This window comes from Cydia fagiglandana, chromosome 21 (genome assembly GCF_963556715.1).
Source record: "Cydia fagiglandana chromosome 21, ilCydFagi1.1, whole genome shotgun sequence".
NCBI classification, from domain to species: Eukaryota; Metazoa; Arthropoda; class Insecta; order Lepidoptera; family Tortricidae; genus Cydia; species Cydia fagiglandana.
Window position 1 is genome coordinate 10,411,335 of NC_085952.1, and position 14,938 is coordinate 10,426,272.

Genomic DNA, 14,938 nt, shown 5'->3' on the forward strand with positions numbered 1-14,938 from the left:
CAATTGAATAATTGAGCGAATGAAATTTCTATAGTAATTTATCTGTCATTGCTGTCAAATGTCAAGACCGGATCGAATGAATGAAATGGAATGAATGGATAGGATGTTGCCAGGACGAACAGTAAGAAATCGGGGATTAAGTAAGATGATAAAACTGATATAAGAGATTGATTTAAAATTATATCTCTCTTGAGCAAACTTAACAATCTTACTTAACTTTAAGAGATTAATAAAACGTGTCCAATATTTCAAGATCTTCGTTACTACTTGTCTATTCATATTCGTTGTAATATTTAGAATGTTATTTTTAGTATGGCACGCCTGGATATCTTGAAACGTAAATTATGGCGCCATACATGTAAGTAGGTATATGTCTTCTTCCTCGCGCTATGCCGGCATTTTGCCACGACTCATGGGAGCCTGGGGTCGGCTTGACAACTAATCCCAAGAATTGACGTAGGCACTAGTTTTTACGGAAGCGACTGCCATCTGACCTTGCAACTCAGAGAGGAATCTTAGGCCTTATTTGGTAATCCCAATAAGGGGCCCTCCCTCCCTTATGGCTAATGCCCTATGTAGGTATATGTATTCCACTTATATTGATATACCTATACCAAAGTAGGTATTGTTAGGAATTGTAAACAGATTGTGTATTGACATTGACAAAATAGCGTTTACAGCTAAAAATATATATTTTGACCTCTGTTAGTTTTATTACTGTATTAGCCTTCGGCTTCGCTTCCACTAACTTGTTGCTAGCTGACCCTGATATTATGCAAAGACAAAAAATATCAATGGCATATTGATCCATCCAATGTTTCAATATTAGGAATACTTAACATTTACTTCTCCAGCTTCACTAAGCACAACTCCGGCAAGTATTGTTGATAACAATAGTTTAGTTCATAAACGAAGAAAATCGGAATCATTTGCTTTAATTTAATTGAAAAACGCATCATCTTCTCTAAATAGATAAGTATGTAATACAACTAGGTGTCGTTCGGCGTAGCGTTACTGGGACACGAATGCAATACGAATCTTCTTGGCAGCCACCGCCACGCTCAGCGCCCAGTTGAAGCAAAATGCCGAACTTATTTTGGCTTGCCAATTTAAATATCTGACAGCATATAGTTACCTACATGTGCTACAGTATAACTTTACCGTGCTAACATCTCGCATCACATTTGTATTCGTTACACATTAAACGGACAGACAGACGGTATGTCGGAAGTCTGGTGGTGCGTTGGGTGAATGTTTGTAATAACAAAATTTCGCGCCAATGTGACAGTGAGTGAAATTAAAGGCGACGGGTGTTCGTAGATGCGTTAAATTGTTTCAATCGTGAGCCAATTGTTAACAAGTGCGTGTGCTAATTGTAAAAAATATATAATTCAAGATGGATTCGTGGGGAATTTTGAACGTGGACACTGCTGCGGCTGCTATTTCCAGGGATGAGACAGGTTCAAGCTTTCGGAAGAAACAAGTTATGGTAAATGGTTTTTACCTTTGTTTATTTCTTTTAATTTATCCTTATTTAGCAAGAATACTGATTTATGTAGTTACTTATGGTTTAAAAAAGTAACCTAGGAATTACCTTTACGCGCACGCACTTTACACAAAGTTTTATAATGCATTTTGCGAGAAAATTAAAACAAATGCTTAATATTAATAAATTATACTTAATATTAATCTGGGTCCCACCCGCACGCCTCGCATATAGTGTCCTAATAGCCAGTTAGTGCAGAAGGGACCCCCTTTACTTTCCCGCTTACGTTCAGGAAAGTATTACTTTGTGGTATGCTTACAAAAAAATATTTCCAGAGGATATAGATTATTTAACACTCCAAAAGGATATGTTGTTATCTGTTTCTAACAGTATAAAATCACAGAATTTAAAATTAAACGTGATCTAACATCGTATGACTTTTGTTCGTAACCAGATGTTCGAAACAGAAAAGAAACATGACACAGAAGTCTAAATAAACTGTAAACTCATGTCAGGAAGAATTAACGTAACCGCTCATAAAACTCCGTAACTAATGTTTTTTTTTATTTCGCGGTTATTCCTGTACTTTAATTTCAGTTTATCTGGAAGTTATGACCGAGTTATGCGAAACAGATGTGTCCCCATCAATAATATTAGAATTAGTCCTAAGCTTTATAGCATTTTTAGTCATCGCAGTTTATAAACTAGTCATAGGAGTTTAGCACTTATATGCGCACGCGTCGACTTTTGTAAAAAAAATGTAATCTTATTTGTATAGATTCTACCTACCTACTCCACAGATCAGTTTTTTTTTAATTGGACACGAAGGTAACTTACATAGTACAGGCATAATAAATTATGTACGGTCAGCCAAGAAAGTGGTCTACCACTTTTCGACTCTATCAATCAGATGATAGAGTCGAAAAGTGGTAAACCACTTTCTTGGCCGACTGTACTAGTAGGTACTTAGTTTGATGCTACAATATTAATGTAATGTAAATTATAATAATGTTTAAAATTAAATTGCAACCTCGAAAAACGGTGGCTGGTCTAGATGTTACCTAAATGTTTATAACGTAACAACATTACAAACTGACCAATATTAGGGTGGACTCACATCTATCAGCATTGAATCGCATTTTATATACGTACGAGAAATCGCTCGGTAGTATGAAAATCGTATACGCATACTAACTAATTTCTGTATAAATTGTGGTTCGATGCTGATGGATGTGATTCCATCCACCCGTAGCTAGCCAGCACGTTCCATAATTAATAGAAAATAGAAATAAAAAATATTTATTTGGCGTAAAAACATACATAAGTTAAGTACAACATAAAGTTAACAATACGAATTACGAGGAGTCCAGTTCAGTTCATTTATTTATTTTGTTAAACATAGGTTAGGTACATGAAAGATGGTAGATAAGTACATAAATATACCTACATTTGATCTCTACCTAAGTATGGTTTACCCACTATGCAGGCATAGGTACAAAATTGTCTCGTGCGGTTATCAAATACCTGAAAACATAGACATTCATTAATAGGTATTAATACTACTACAAATTTCACTTAGGTAGGTATACAAGTTACAAATTGATAGGATTCTAATACAAGTCTGAGCCATTATCATCATAATATATTCACTAATAGTATAGTAGCATTTGTCAATAAAATACGATGTAAACCGTTTTTTGAATTCATAATATATTATGTACTGTCTGGAATTTTATAAAATTTTATCGGTGCCATACCAAAGATGCCATTTTGCAACACTGTAGAGTTTTCAGATTCTGACTGAACGCTGCTGAATTAGTTTCGGTTGGTTTTGACACTTTTGACGAATATACGAGTAGCTAGTTCAAGTAGGTATGTATAACGATGCCGGTGTTAATAGAAGGACATATGAATGCTTTGACAACTGGAAGTATATGATGATAATGAGATAATTTAGCACTAATACTCTGTTACACGTACCTGGTAAACTATTACTAGGTAAAAAAAGTATTATAGTACGTATTTTTGGCGGGGTGAAATTATTTCAATCCCATAAACTATCTTATGAATACTACTACAACACGTGTTGCTAATGGTTTTAAGATGCATTAGCGTCGTCTGCTCCGATGAGTCACTGTACCAGGAATTACCTCAAGAGTTGCCAAAATCCCCACTGCAGTCATTGCAGAAACGAAAAACATTCATTACTTACATTTACACGGGTATTCATATGCCAATTCGTTCTGCTTATATCGACGTAAACTGTCAATAATGTTAAATACCTAATAAAAGCACAAATTGCTACTCTATATCATTTAGCGTATTTATTTGGTTCGGTATACGGTTTATTGGCAGAAAATGTCTTAGATTAGTAGTACTTAGATTATCTTTGTATTTTTTTTATTTTTGTAGGTAACATCACGTTTCGCGATTATTGCGACATTTAGGGTCCTAGCTAAATTGGTTGTTTAATACTTACGCTATAAAATTTCCAATTTAGCAAAGAACCCTAAATGGCATTACGATTCCGTGACCGGTGACTGTACATATATTTTAATATTTAAACTAAATTGCTACACATCAGGTATCTACTCTTTTATTATAGTTAACCTAATTTTCTTTCATGTGACATGATTTAAACCGTCATCCTGACCATAAATCCTAATGCGTTTGATTGGCACTGAACAGTCGGTCATTGGCACCTACTTTTGTAGGAAAGTCACTATTGCTGCCTTAAAAATAGGACTTTATATGCCAACCATTAGTGGGGTGCCGTCGACATTAATCGTACCCTATCTATAGGTATATCAGTTAAGGCCTAACTTAACTTCATTAGATTAGCTGTATATCGCTTTTTATAATTAGAATTGGTAATAAAAACCTTATTTAAAGAAATTACAAGACGCACCTAACAACTTTCTTCTTTATGAAAGTCAAACGAAAGCAAAACATTAAGAATTAGTAGCATCAAACTTATACAAACACAACATATGAACATTCATGAACTCCGGCTCGTATACAGATGTATTTTTAACCACATACCTGCCGCCTGGCCCTCGTAATTTAGTTACCATAACCATAACATATAGAAGCTAGTTGACACGAAAACGCCAGCATTTGGATTTGCCGCCTATTTAGTAAACGAAAAATATGAGTTATTTTAGTAATTTTCCGCGCAACCGAATTGCGTGTAAATATTTTTAAATTTTAATGATATATTTATTTCCCAAATATACGTGAGGTTAATTGAACTCCGATAAAAAGTAGAAAAATGGAAACATTCCACCAATATTTCCTGTAGCGTATACTTTAGACTCGGCTACTCCCAGATGATTCCAAAATTAAACACAGCGTTTCGTATTCTCCGCTCTCCACCAACTTTCAACGCACACGAAGTGAAGCCGTGATTAGTGTCATTTTTCAGTAAATTTTCTTTTTAATGGATAATTAGTGTTTCGTGGTGAATATTTAACACTGTATCATGGATCTAGGAACAGATATATGGGGTCAACTGGCTCTGGAAGCCAGTCAGGTCTATTTGACAGAAGATGGCAAAGTCCGGAGCCCATTCGTTAACACGGTAATGTTATGGAATGTAGAGCATTATGATAAAACTAGTAGAGAATGCCATTAGGCATTAAGTTCGCCATTTGTAGGTACATTATTTTTAAGTTCTGTGCAATAAAGTTTAAATAAATAAATAAATAGCAGGTTAACATTTTATGCCAAAAATTAAATAATTTGTTGCTGTTTAGGTTCGTTTATGTAGCGCATTATTTTATAGTGTTAATGTGGGAAACTATAAAGGGTTTAATTCATGTTTAATAAGTGGAAGTATAATAATGATCCATATATTTATTAGTCAGTTACTTTATGTATCAAAAATACTTAAAACCTATTAGTCAATAGGCAATTTTATATTACGCTATAAAATATAAATCATTATTTATATTATATTATGATTTTTCTTTTACAGACAATCGAAAAATTACCCGACAAAGTTTTATTAAATATATTTTCGTATTTATCACACCGGGAAATATGCCGCATGGCTATGGTCTGCAAAAGGTGGCGCCTAGTAGCATACGACACCAAGCTATGGACGCACGTCAGTCTACGTCCTGAAATATCGGGATTACACGTCGGTTAGTGTACCATTAATTACCTAAATTCATCAATCATGCACACCTGTTCACTAATTGCCTCTATTTTAGCGCGAATTTTATAAATATGGCAACACAGGTGGTGCATTCAATGAATTCAACCATTCATTCAATATTTTGCGCTTTCTTTAAACAGCTTAATATATATTTTTAATTGTTTTTTTTTTTAGGATCTTTGGAATCGCTTTTGGCATTGATCTCAATAAGATTCGGACCGTCTCTTCGTTACATAGAGCTGCCAATCGAGCTGATCACACACACTGTTCTACACGAGTTGGCTGCGAAATGTCCTAATTTGACCCACATGCTACTTGATTTTAGTACTGGTGAGTTTACCTACTCTTTCTTATGTTGTGGAGATCTTGAAGGAGCCGGACGGCTTGCGGCCGAACAAATGTGAAATGCGCTACGACTCCGTTCGGTGGGAGTCACAGAATAAATTAATAATAGTTACTACGTACAGAAAGGAAACATCCTACAAAACCGGAGTTTGACAGCGGTTCAGAGTCGAATCATGCTGGCACTATGCCTTTCGTGTATTTAGAATTGTCAAAATTCAAGCCATTATCTTACCTGTGGTCGTGCACGCAAAGGGACGTCAAGTTGTGTCAACCCTAATAATTGCTCGGAGCAATGCTGAGCCGAGTTCGGCCAAAGTCAGGAGTTTCGCACCCCTGCTTTAGTTGTGGAAGAAAAAGTACAGTCAGCGATAAAAGCTTGTATTTTTTTTCTTTCCAGCAATGCAGCTGCATGACTTCTCGGAGATGCAGGCGTTCCCCACGAAGCTGCGCTACCTGTGCATCTGCCTGTCCGAGGTCATCTTCATGGAGGGCTTCATGCGAAAGATATACAACTTCATCAACGGCCTTGAGATTCTACATCTTATTGGTCAGTAACTTTTTTAAAGACAGCATCGATGTTCACTTAGAATAGAAGATTTACCAGAGGGCGCTAATGTTTTTCTCATGCGATGGATATTTGAATTTTTGTTTTACCTTTTTAGAACCTTGCAATTTCAGTATACTTGTATTATTACACTTACTTTAGTCTTTGCTTGTATTTATCACTTTATAATCAAACACAAAGGTAATCCGCCACATGCTTCGTCAATGCAGAAATACAGGGTGATTTCGGGGTCGTGGAGCAAGAGAGCCAGACATAATACAGAATCCAAAGATGAGCCTAATGATGTTGTTAATTATTGTTTATCACCAATAATGATGATTATTTTCCAGATGGCAAGTAGGAAAAAACATTTTTGCGTACAATTTGGTGACCCTACTCAATGTGACGTCTTGTCGCTTTCCATACAGCGTATGTCAAAAGTCATAGGGTGACCATAATTAATTAATTACTTAGTATAACATTAATTTTACTTGAAAAATAAGAATGATTAAAGTAATTATCTTTTAATCAAATACTACCATATGATAATGTGGATCATTTACAGAGTCAGAAAAAGTGGTTCTGGATCACGACCCAGAAATCACCCTGTATAATACACAAGCATCGTCACGATCTTATTCTACACTTTCTACAGGTACATTAATAATAACACAAACTACAACCCGTTCGCTTCAAGTTGGCCGTTACCTCCCCCTGCACCACGCCGCAACCCAGGCCCGTTTAGTATTGTGACAATGGCTGTGACGTCATTATACAACTACCCACTCGAAGTGAACGGGTAGTGTAATTTCTGCAACCAGCTTCGTCAACATATCTATTATCTAATGACCTTCCCCACCATGCACCAAGCCTGAGCCCAAAAGTTCCCATTATGCTGGCAGCATTTCCACGCTGTATGGCGATGGTAACTTGTTGGACCAGTCAGAGTCAAAACCTAGTGGCTCCTCTACACGATGGGCCAGCGCCGGCCACTCCAAGGGACGCATTTATGCGTTAGAGGGATCAAGTGATATTGCTATCTCATTCTACCGCATGGCTGCGTCCCTTGAATTGGCCGGCGTTGGCCCATCGTGTAGAGGAGCCGTAGAGCGGGAATCATTACCCTTCTCCCGCAAACTCCTGCCGAACTACCTAAAAAAACCTATCAATTAGTTTATTGCAAGGATCGGATACTGGTACTTTTGTATGGGAACAAAACCGATATTTTTTCCTTCTTTGTTAATTATTTCATTTCTAATTGGACAATCTAATACATAATACGAAGTCCTTACCGTTACCTAACACAACTAAAAGTCCTACATACCCATTTGAAGCATAATTCGAAATAGGTAGGGGAGACCGAGGTGAGCTGTGACAGAGGAGAGTTGTGACATCGTTGATTTTTTAGAATCTATCAACTATAATTTTTAAGAAAAAAAAACCGACTTCTATGGGGCCCGGTGAAAGATTATGGTAGATGGTGCACTATGTAGAAAAGGAGGTAAAACCAGTACCTACTTTCTAGTAGCATTTCGTTTCCGTAAGGGTCGTAGTTATCTAGCCTAACCTAACCCACTTCTCTGATAGCAGTTCGATTCTGTGAGGGTCGCAGTTCGAACCTAATCAAACCCACTTTTCTAGTAGCATTTCGTTTCTGTAAGACTCGCAGTTCTAACCAAACCTAACTCACTTTTGTTCGGTTCTGTGAGGATCGCAGTTCAAACCTAACCTAACCCACTTAACGGCGCATGCGGTGCGGTGTACGGGAGTTTGAGCGGGAGGGGTTTGGCATCATCATACCCACATTTTATGGTAGGTAATCATAGTGGTTTATTTAGTTTAGGTATCATAGTGGTTTTCCGGGTCAAGGTCCGGGTCTCTGAGTCAGAGTCCAGGTCCGAGTCCCGGTCCAAGTCCGGGTCCGGGTCCGAGTCCGGGTCCGAGTCCGAGTCCGGGTCCGAGTCCGGGTCCGAGTCCGAGTCCGAGTCCGGGTCCGAACCGGATCCGGGTATGAGTCCTGGTCCCAGTCCAAGTCAAAATCGAAATTCGAAATCACCAAACATGTACTATGCGTCGTTGAAGAGTTCTGTTCTGATCATCATCAGCAGTTCCACTTCATCAAATGCGACAGTTTTTAATGTAAATGCTTGATTTTATGATGAAAATACAAAAAATTATATACGTATGCCTTTAAGATTTGAGGAGTTCCCTCGATTCCTTATGGATCCCATCATCAGAACTCGAGCTTGACAGAAATGTGGCTTAAAAACTAAACTTGCTTAACAAACATAACGAAGAGGACAAATCGCCAAACGTGAACTATGCGTCGTTGAAGAGTTCCGTTCTGATCATCATCAGCAGTTCCACTTCGTCAAATGCGACAGTTTTTAATGAAAATGCTTGATTTTCTGATGAAAATACAAAAATCACTATACGCATGCCTTTAAAATTTGAGGAGTTCCCTCGATTTCTCATGGATCCCATCATCAGAACTCAAGCTTGATAAAATTGTGGCTTAAAAACTTAACTTGCTTAACAAACATAACGAAGAGGACAAATCGCCAAAGGTGAACTATGCGTCGTTGAAGAGTTCCGTTCTGATCATCATCAGCAGTTCCACTTCATCAAATGTCACGTTTTTGAATGTATATGCTTGATTTGTTGATAAAAACACAAAAATCTCCGTATGTATGCCTTTAAGATTTGAGGAGTTCCGTCGATTCCTCATGGATCCCATCATCAGAACTGGATTTTGACAAAAACGGGACCAATCTGTATGCACATACAATCAAAAAAATATTTTTCAAAATCGGTCCAGTACTGACGGAGATATGGAGTAACAAACATAAAAAATAAAATAAAAAATAAAAAAAATAAAAATAAAAAACATACAACCGAATTGATAACCTCCTCCTTTGGGATTTGGAAGTCGGTTAAAAAACAAGGTCGCAATAGCGCGCGTTTATTAGTTCAAGTTACGAGCTAACCAACGCACACTGTTGCGAGCTCGCTAACAGTCATTATTAGATTCCAAAAAATCAACGATGTCACAACTCTCCTCTGTCAAATCTCACCTCGGTCTCCCCTACCTATATGATTATTTCGAAGTTATTGCAATAAACCGGTTCCTATACCTTTATTGTAAATGGTGCGATGTGAACTGTATACAGGAACGTATGAGAAGATAGAGGAGGAAGAGGAGGAGATCTACGAAGTGATCAACGTGCACAAGTTGAAGTCCGCCACGCCCAACCTGCGCGTAATCAACCTGTACGGCATCAACTTCGTGGACGACTCGCATATAGACGCTTTCAGCTCCAATTGCATACAGGTATTTCAATGTCCAAGCGTCATTATACCTCGGCCACATACTTGACGAGTGGCATGGGAAGTAGGGCCCCAGTGTGGCCGCGCTCTCGTCATCGGCCGCCATACTGCCTTACTTACTTCCCATACCATCAACGTATGTGTGGCCGGGGTATTATTTATTATACGAATGTGAAATTTCAACCTTGTGAATGAAGATGGTAGCTATCATTATTCTCTTGCCCTTGTCCCATTCACGGGGTCGGCGCAGCATGTCTTTCTCTATCCACACCTATTCTGTCGCCGGTCATCTCATCATGCATTTTGCGTTCGTTTCATATCATCTCTCACACAGTCCATCTTTTCCTCGTACTTCCCTCCACATTCATTCATTTAAGATGGTAGCTATATTTGTGTATATATATTTTTTTGTTACTTGCTATTATTTGCTTAAGGGTTGAAATGCTGTAATAACTAATAACATTATTTTTAATAACAGTATTTCTTGTCATTGTGTAGTTGGAGTGCCTGGCAGTGAACTTCTGTAATAAGGTCACGGGTTCCACCATGAAGACGCTGTTCCAACGCTCCCGACGTCTCACCTGTCTGCTCATGAATGGCTGCAGTGAGTAAATCTAGTCTTAACACAAATTCAGAAAAATATTACCTTATCGCCTTAACTAAATTTAGACATAGGTACCACGAAGTTCGATATTGTAGGTATCTTTATCTGGCGGGATCGTCTTTTTTTTGGTAGATTAGCGTCCCACGTATTATCTCTATATGTTCAAGAGGAGAGGGAGTTTAAAGAGATTCCTCGACTAGGTGAATGCAAATAGATGTTACAAGCCTAATAAAACCTTTCTTCACCAGGTCTTCAATCAGAGCACGTAATGGCGGTTGAGTGGGAGAAGTCCTCTATCCAGGAGCTGGATGTGACAGCCACAGACTTGTCCACCGAATGCCTCATCGACATGTTGACCCGCGTGCAGAACCTCCGCTTTTTAAGCGCCGGCCAGATCAACGGGTTCAATGATTCCGTGCTCAAGGCCTGGCTGGAAGCTGGGACTGCCAAGTCAGTATACTTAACATATCCCTTCGTATGCCGCCATCAAGATTTATTGAGTCAGTGACCGTACCTAATGGTAATTAAACTTAAAACGGTTGGGATCATGCGAAAGTTCTTTAGACCAAAGCTCAGATTCCAGACGCCACGATGATTATGTAATGTAACAACAACTTTAACTTTGTGACATGCTATCCGCAGGTAGCTAATAACTGCAAATAAGTGGTCTGTAGTATCACCATCATCCTTGTGACTTAAGTATGTAAACATTTGGTGCAATACACAGTTTTTCCTCCGTCAAAAGTTGCTCAGTCTCACTTAAGGCACAAGGCTTGTTCACACTGCCAATTTGCCACAGTTGTCATAATAAGTATCTTTTCAGAAACCTTGTCGCCCTGGACGTGGACTCGTCCGACAACTTGAGCGACGAGGCTCTCCACCGTTTCTTGTCGCGCTACGGCTCGCAGTTGTGGGGCCTGGTGCTGAGCGGTATGCCGCACATCACGGATCAGCTGTGGCAGAGCGTGCTGCAGCTCTTGACTAACGCTAAGTGAGTATGTTCAGCCATTTAGTACAAACAAAAAGTAGCTTAAAGCATAAAGATTAGGGTTTCTGGTTTCTCGACTTTTTTAATTTCTCGAGCGAGGCACGGGAATTCTCGACCAAGATTTCTCGAGTTTCTCGAGTTCCTCGAGAAATTTTGAAAGCTCTAAAAAACACCATGTTATTTAATTATTTTTTGCTTTTTTACAAATCAGACTCGTAGGAATCGTAGGTGAGATCAATAATCAAACATGGTACATTTTTAGTCACCATAAATTGCACTTAATAATCAAAAATACAATAACAAAAAAAAACTATAGGTGCAGGCGTGCGCACCGGCGATGTGTTATGCTATAGTGTATTTGTTTAGGTATTCAACAAAATGTAAACAAACCACAATATGGTATTTTATTAGGCAGCAATATTCAAGTCAATATATTTAACTCGATGTGACAAAACTTACAGAAGTTTTACTACGTAATATTAATTACTCGTACAAACTCAACGTAACAATAAAGCTGCTAAAATTTTAATATTTTGCTACTAAGAATATATCGGGATGATTTGATTTATCAATAGTAATTTAGTTTTGTAATATTTGTTATTACATTTATTACATGGTCCTATAAATCGTTACAATTTTTTTGAAAGCGTTTTTCAATAAAAAGACACTACTGTCTTTTTATGTAGATGAGATGAATGTCATGAATCATGATAGTTCAAAAGTTTCAAATACACATGAAAATCGGTTAAAGCTAGAACGATAGGGGACGGATCAAGGTAGTTTTTTATTTGGTTGGTAATAAATGTTTTCAGTAGGTTCCTACCTGAAAATGTAAAAAAAACATTGTTCATATTTATTTAACTGCCTAAAGAAATGCATTATAGACACATCATGTGTTATACGCGTGTTTTCTTTTTACTTATCACAAGAGATTTATTTCTCGAGTTCTCGAGGCATTGAATATTTTTTTCCCGTCTCGACTTAGGACAAATTTCTCGAGATTTCTCGCCTCGGGAATTCTCGAGCAGAAACCCTAATAAAGATGAGTTACTTTGCTTCGCCCCCCTACCCTCAGAACTAAAAGTAGGAATAGTATTCATAAAGAGCCTGACGCTTGATTTCTATTGCACTATCAAACTTCTCATATAAAATCCGCGCCAACGTTCGTGGATCGACTTTACAATCCTTACTCTGTGTATTTAACGAAAGTCAGCACTTGGTCTCAGCACTACCATATTTGTGTGTATTAGATTAGGCGCTCTTGAGAGGGCCCGGCGGTTCTACTCTGCCAAGCAGCTAAGAAAATCGAAGTTCACTGTGAAAGTTCGAATATTTTCTGTTACAGAATATTAATAATGGGGACACAGGAGAGACTTGGAGTCAATATTCACGTTGATCAGGTAATTTCCTTTATTATTTTTTCTCCTTATGTGGTGCCTTAAGTTAGCACATCTAATTGCAACCTATTTCGCTGATGACATTTAAATTTTAACGTGGAGACACTGCATCTATCAGTCATTGGTCAGTGCGTAAGAAAAGAGTATTCCAAATCGTAAGACTCCCGAGTTGTTATATCTCGTCTGTTTCTTTTTCAGCTAATGGACGGCATAGCGAACAACTGCCCCAACTTGGAGCGCCTGGAGCTCCGCTGGGACCCTGAGAACCTTCGCTTTAGCGACAAGAGCCAGAAGGCCATCGACATTCTGCGTGTCAAGTGTCTTAAGCTCAAATGTCTCGTGCTCAGGTAAGGACTAAGGACCATTGTTGGGCATTGTTCCGCTCCCTACGTAAAGTTCTTCTGCTGGGACCCGGAGCTCCTCTTTAAAGCCAGAAGGCCATCGACATTCTGCGTGTCAAGTGTCTTCATCTTAAATGTCTCGTGCTCAGGTAAGGACCACTATTGAGCATTGTCCCGCTCCCTAGTTAAACTAGTTCTGCTGGGATCCGGAGCTCCTTTATAGCGACAAGAGCCAGGTGACCATCGACATTCTGCGTGTCAAATGTATTAAGCTTAAATGTCTCGTGCTCAGGTAAGGACTAAGGACCATTGTTGGGCATTGTTCCACTCCCTACGTAAATTACTTCTGCTGGAATCCGGAGCCCCTCTTTAGAGCTAGAAGGCCATCGACATTCTGCGTGTCAAGTGTCTTAAGCTGAAATGCCTCGTGCTCATCAGGTCCTAATGCCTCGAACCTTTGGTTCAGGTAAGTAATTGCTTCGTGAAGATCAGGTTAACGCCCACGATCCCATATGCCCTCCATGCTCCATGCAATGTTTTATTTACAATATTTCGTAAATATATAATGACAATAATGGCGACTTTCTCTTTTTAACCCGAAACGTCTTAGATTCTTACGGTTTTTACCACAATGTGGAAAATCTTATATACCTACTTACTCTTACACACACATTTAGAGAGTAGGAGAGGGAAAATGATTGGTCATCTTATACGACATGACGCTTTTATAAATAACATAATAGAAGGAAAGATTGCAGGCAAGAGAGGAAGGGGAAGGCCGAGGATAAGCTACATAACACAAATAAAAGATAGCTGTAATGTCGTATAAGGAAATCAAGGAGTCGGCCCTGGATAGAGTCAAATGGAGAGAGCTACACCGACAAGAGTCTAACTCTTAAATTTACGACGACGACGCCTCTTACACATAGGTATGCTTGATGAGGTAGAAGCATGACCAGTTCATGCTATTTTTGCCTTTGGCCATTTCCAATTTGACGATACACGACTCTTGACAAGTTTACTTGCTGTGGAAACACCATAACTTTATTTATTGCTTGTGTTTCAGTGACGGCCGTTACTACGAGATCGTGAAGGCAAACTTCGAGCGCGCAGACCGCACCACTGTCGTCCGCACCTCTACTAACTGCCGCGTGTCTAATTATTATCTGCTGTCCAACTATAAGGAGCTCATATTCAACTAGAGTAACTGTCGTTCAGCGCCGATCACGACACAGCGTCGTGAACGAAAAATGTTGACCGCACCTCCACCAACTGCCGCGTCTCCATTTATTACCGGCTGTCCAACTACATGGAGCTCATGTTAAACTAGACGTTCAGCGCCTATCACGACACCCTGTCGTGGTGATGCCACTGACTCAAGTGTTTACCTGTCGGTTTTTATCTACTTGAACAGATATATCTAAATTGGATTATTGTTGCACAAAGGATATAAATACGATAACAAAGCCAAGCTACAATAACTGCCAACTCTGTGACCAGAAGGGACAGTTTGTAACTAGATACCTACCCACCTTTACCGTTTTGGCAATATAAAACAAAAAATATAGTTTAGCAAGCCATTTCCGTCAGCAGAAAAGGGCGGCAAATAAAAAAATGTAGGCGCGAAATGTTGTCCGCCCTTAAATTTGTGTTTTGCGCCTTTTATTTCTGACAAAACTGTGATTGCCAGAGTATAAGTTCAAAAGTTTCTGGAGTTTAAAAGTCACGAAAATGATTGTGTTTAGGA

At 38.7% G+C, this 14,938-nt stretch overlaps 1 protein-coding gene across 2 annotated transcripts; it reads left to right on the forward strand.

Moving 5' to 3' along the window:
- Nucleotides 1-1,173: 1,173 nt before the first annotated feature.
- On the forward strand, nucleotides 1,174-14,691 carry LOC134675166 (F-box/LRR-repeat protein 2). Of its 2 annotated transcripts, none has more exons than XM_063533352.1 (11): nucleotides 1,174-1,489; nucleotides 5,463-5,631; nucleotides 5,820-5,975; nucleotides 6,388-6,537; nucleotides 9,705-9,865; nucleotides 10,360-10,465; nucleotides 10,714-10,915; nucleotides 11,289-11,456; nucleotides 12,799-12,853; nucleotides 13,049-13,197; nucleotides 14,258-14,686. In XM_063533352.1, exons 1-11 carry the CDS (start codon nucleotides 1,397-1,399, stop codon nucleotides 14,391-14,393), a joined length of 1,545 nt encoding a protein of 514 aa, XP_063389422.1. In that variant the 5' UTR covers nucleotides 1,174-1,396; the 3' UTR covers nucleotides 14,394-14,686. The 2 variants fall into 2 exon arrangements, with proteins under 2 accessions (XP_063389422.1, XP_063389420.1); XM_063533350.1 differs by lacking the exon at nucleotides 1,174-1,489 and adding an exon at nucleotides 4,804-5,066 and having other exon boundaries at nucleotides 14,258-14,691.
- Nucleotides 14,692-14,938: the final 247 nt, after the last annotated feature.

What these genes read in the sequence shown, in the direction of transcription:
- LOC134675166 (XM_063533350.1), top strand. Translation starts at nt 4,968, where the DNA reads ATGGATCTAGGAACAGATATATGGGGTCAACTGGCTCTGGAAGCCAGT. An exon ending in TCAATATTCACGTTGATCAG is followed by an intron (nt 12,854 to 13,048) that starts GTAATTTCCTTT and finishes TTTCTTTTTCAG; the next exon opens with CTAATGGACGGCATAGCGAA. An exon ending in CTCAAATGTCTCGTGCTCAG is followed by an intron (nt 13,198 to 14,257) that starts GTAAGGACTAAG and finishes CTTGTGTTTCAG; the next exon opens with TGACGGCCGTTACTACGAGA.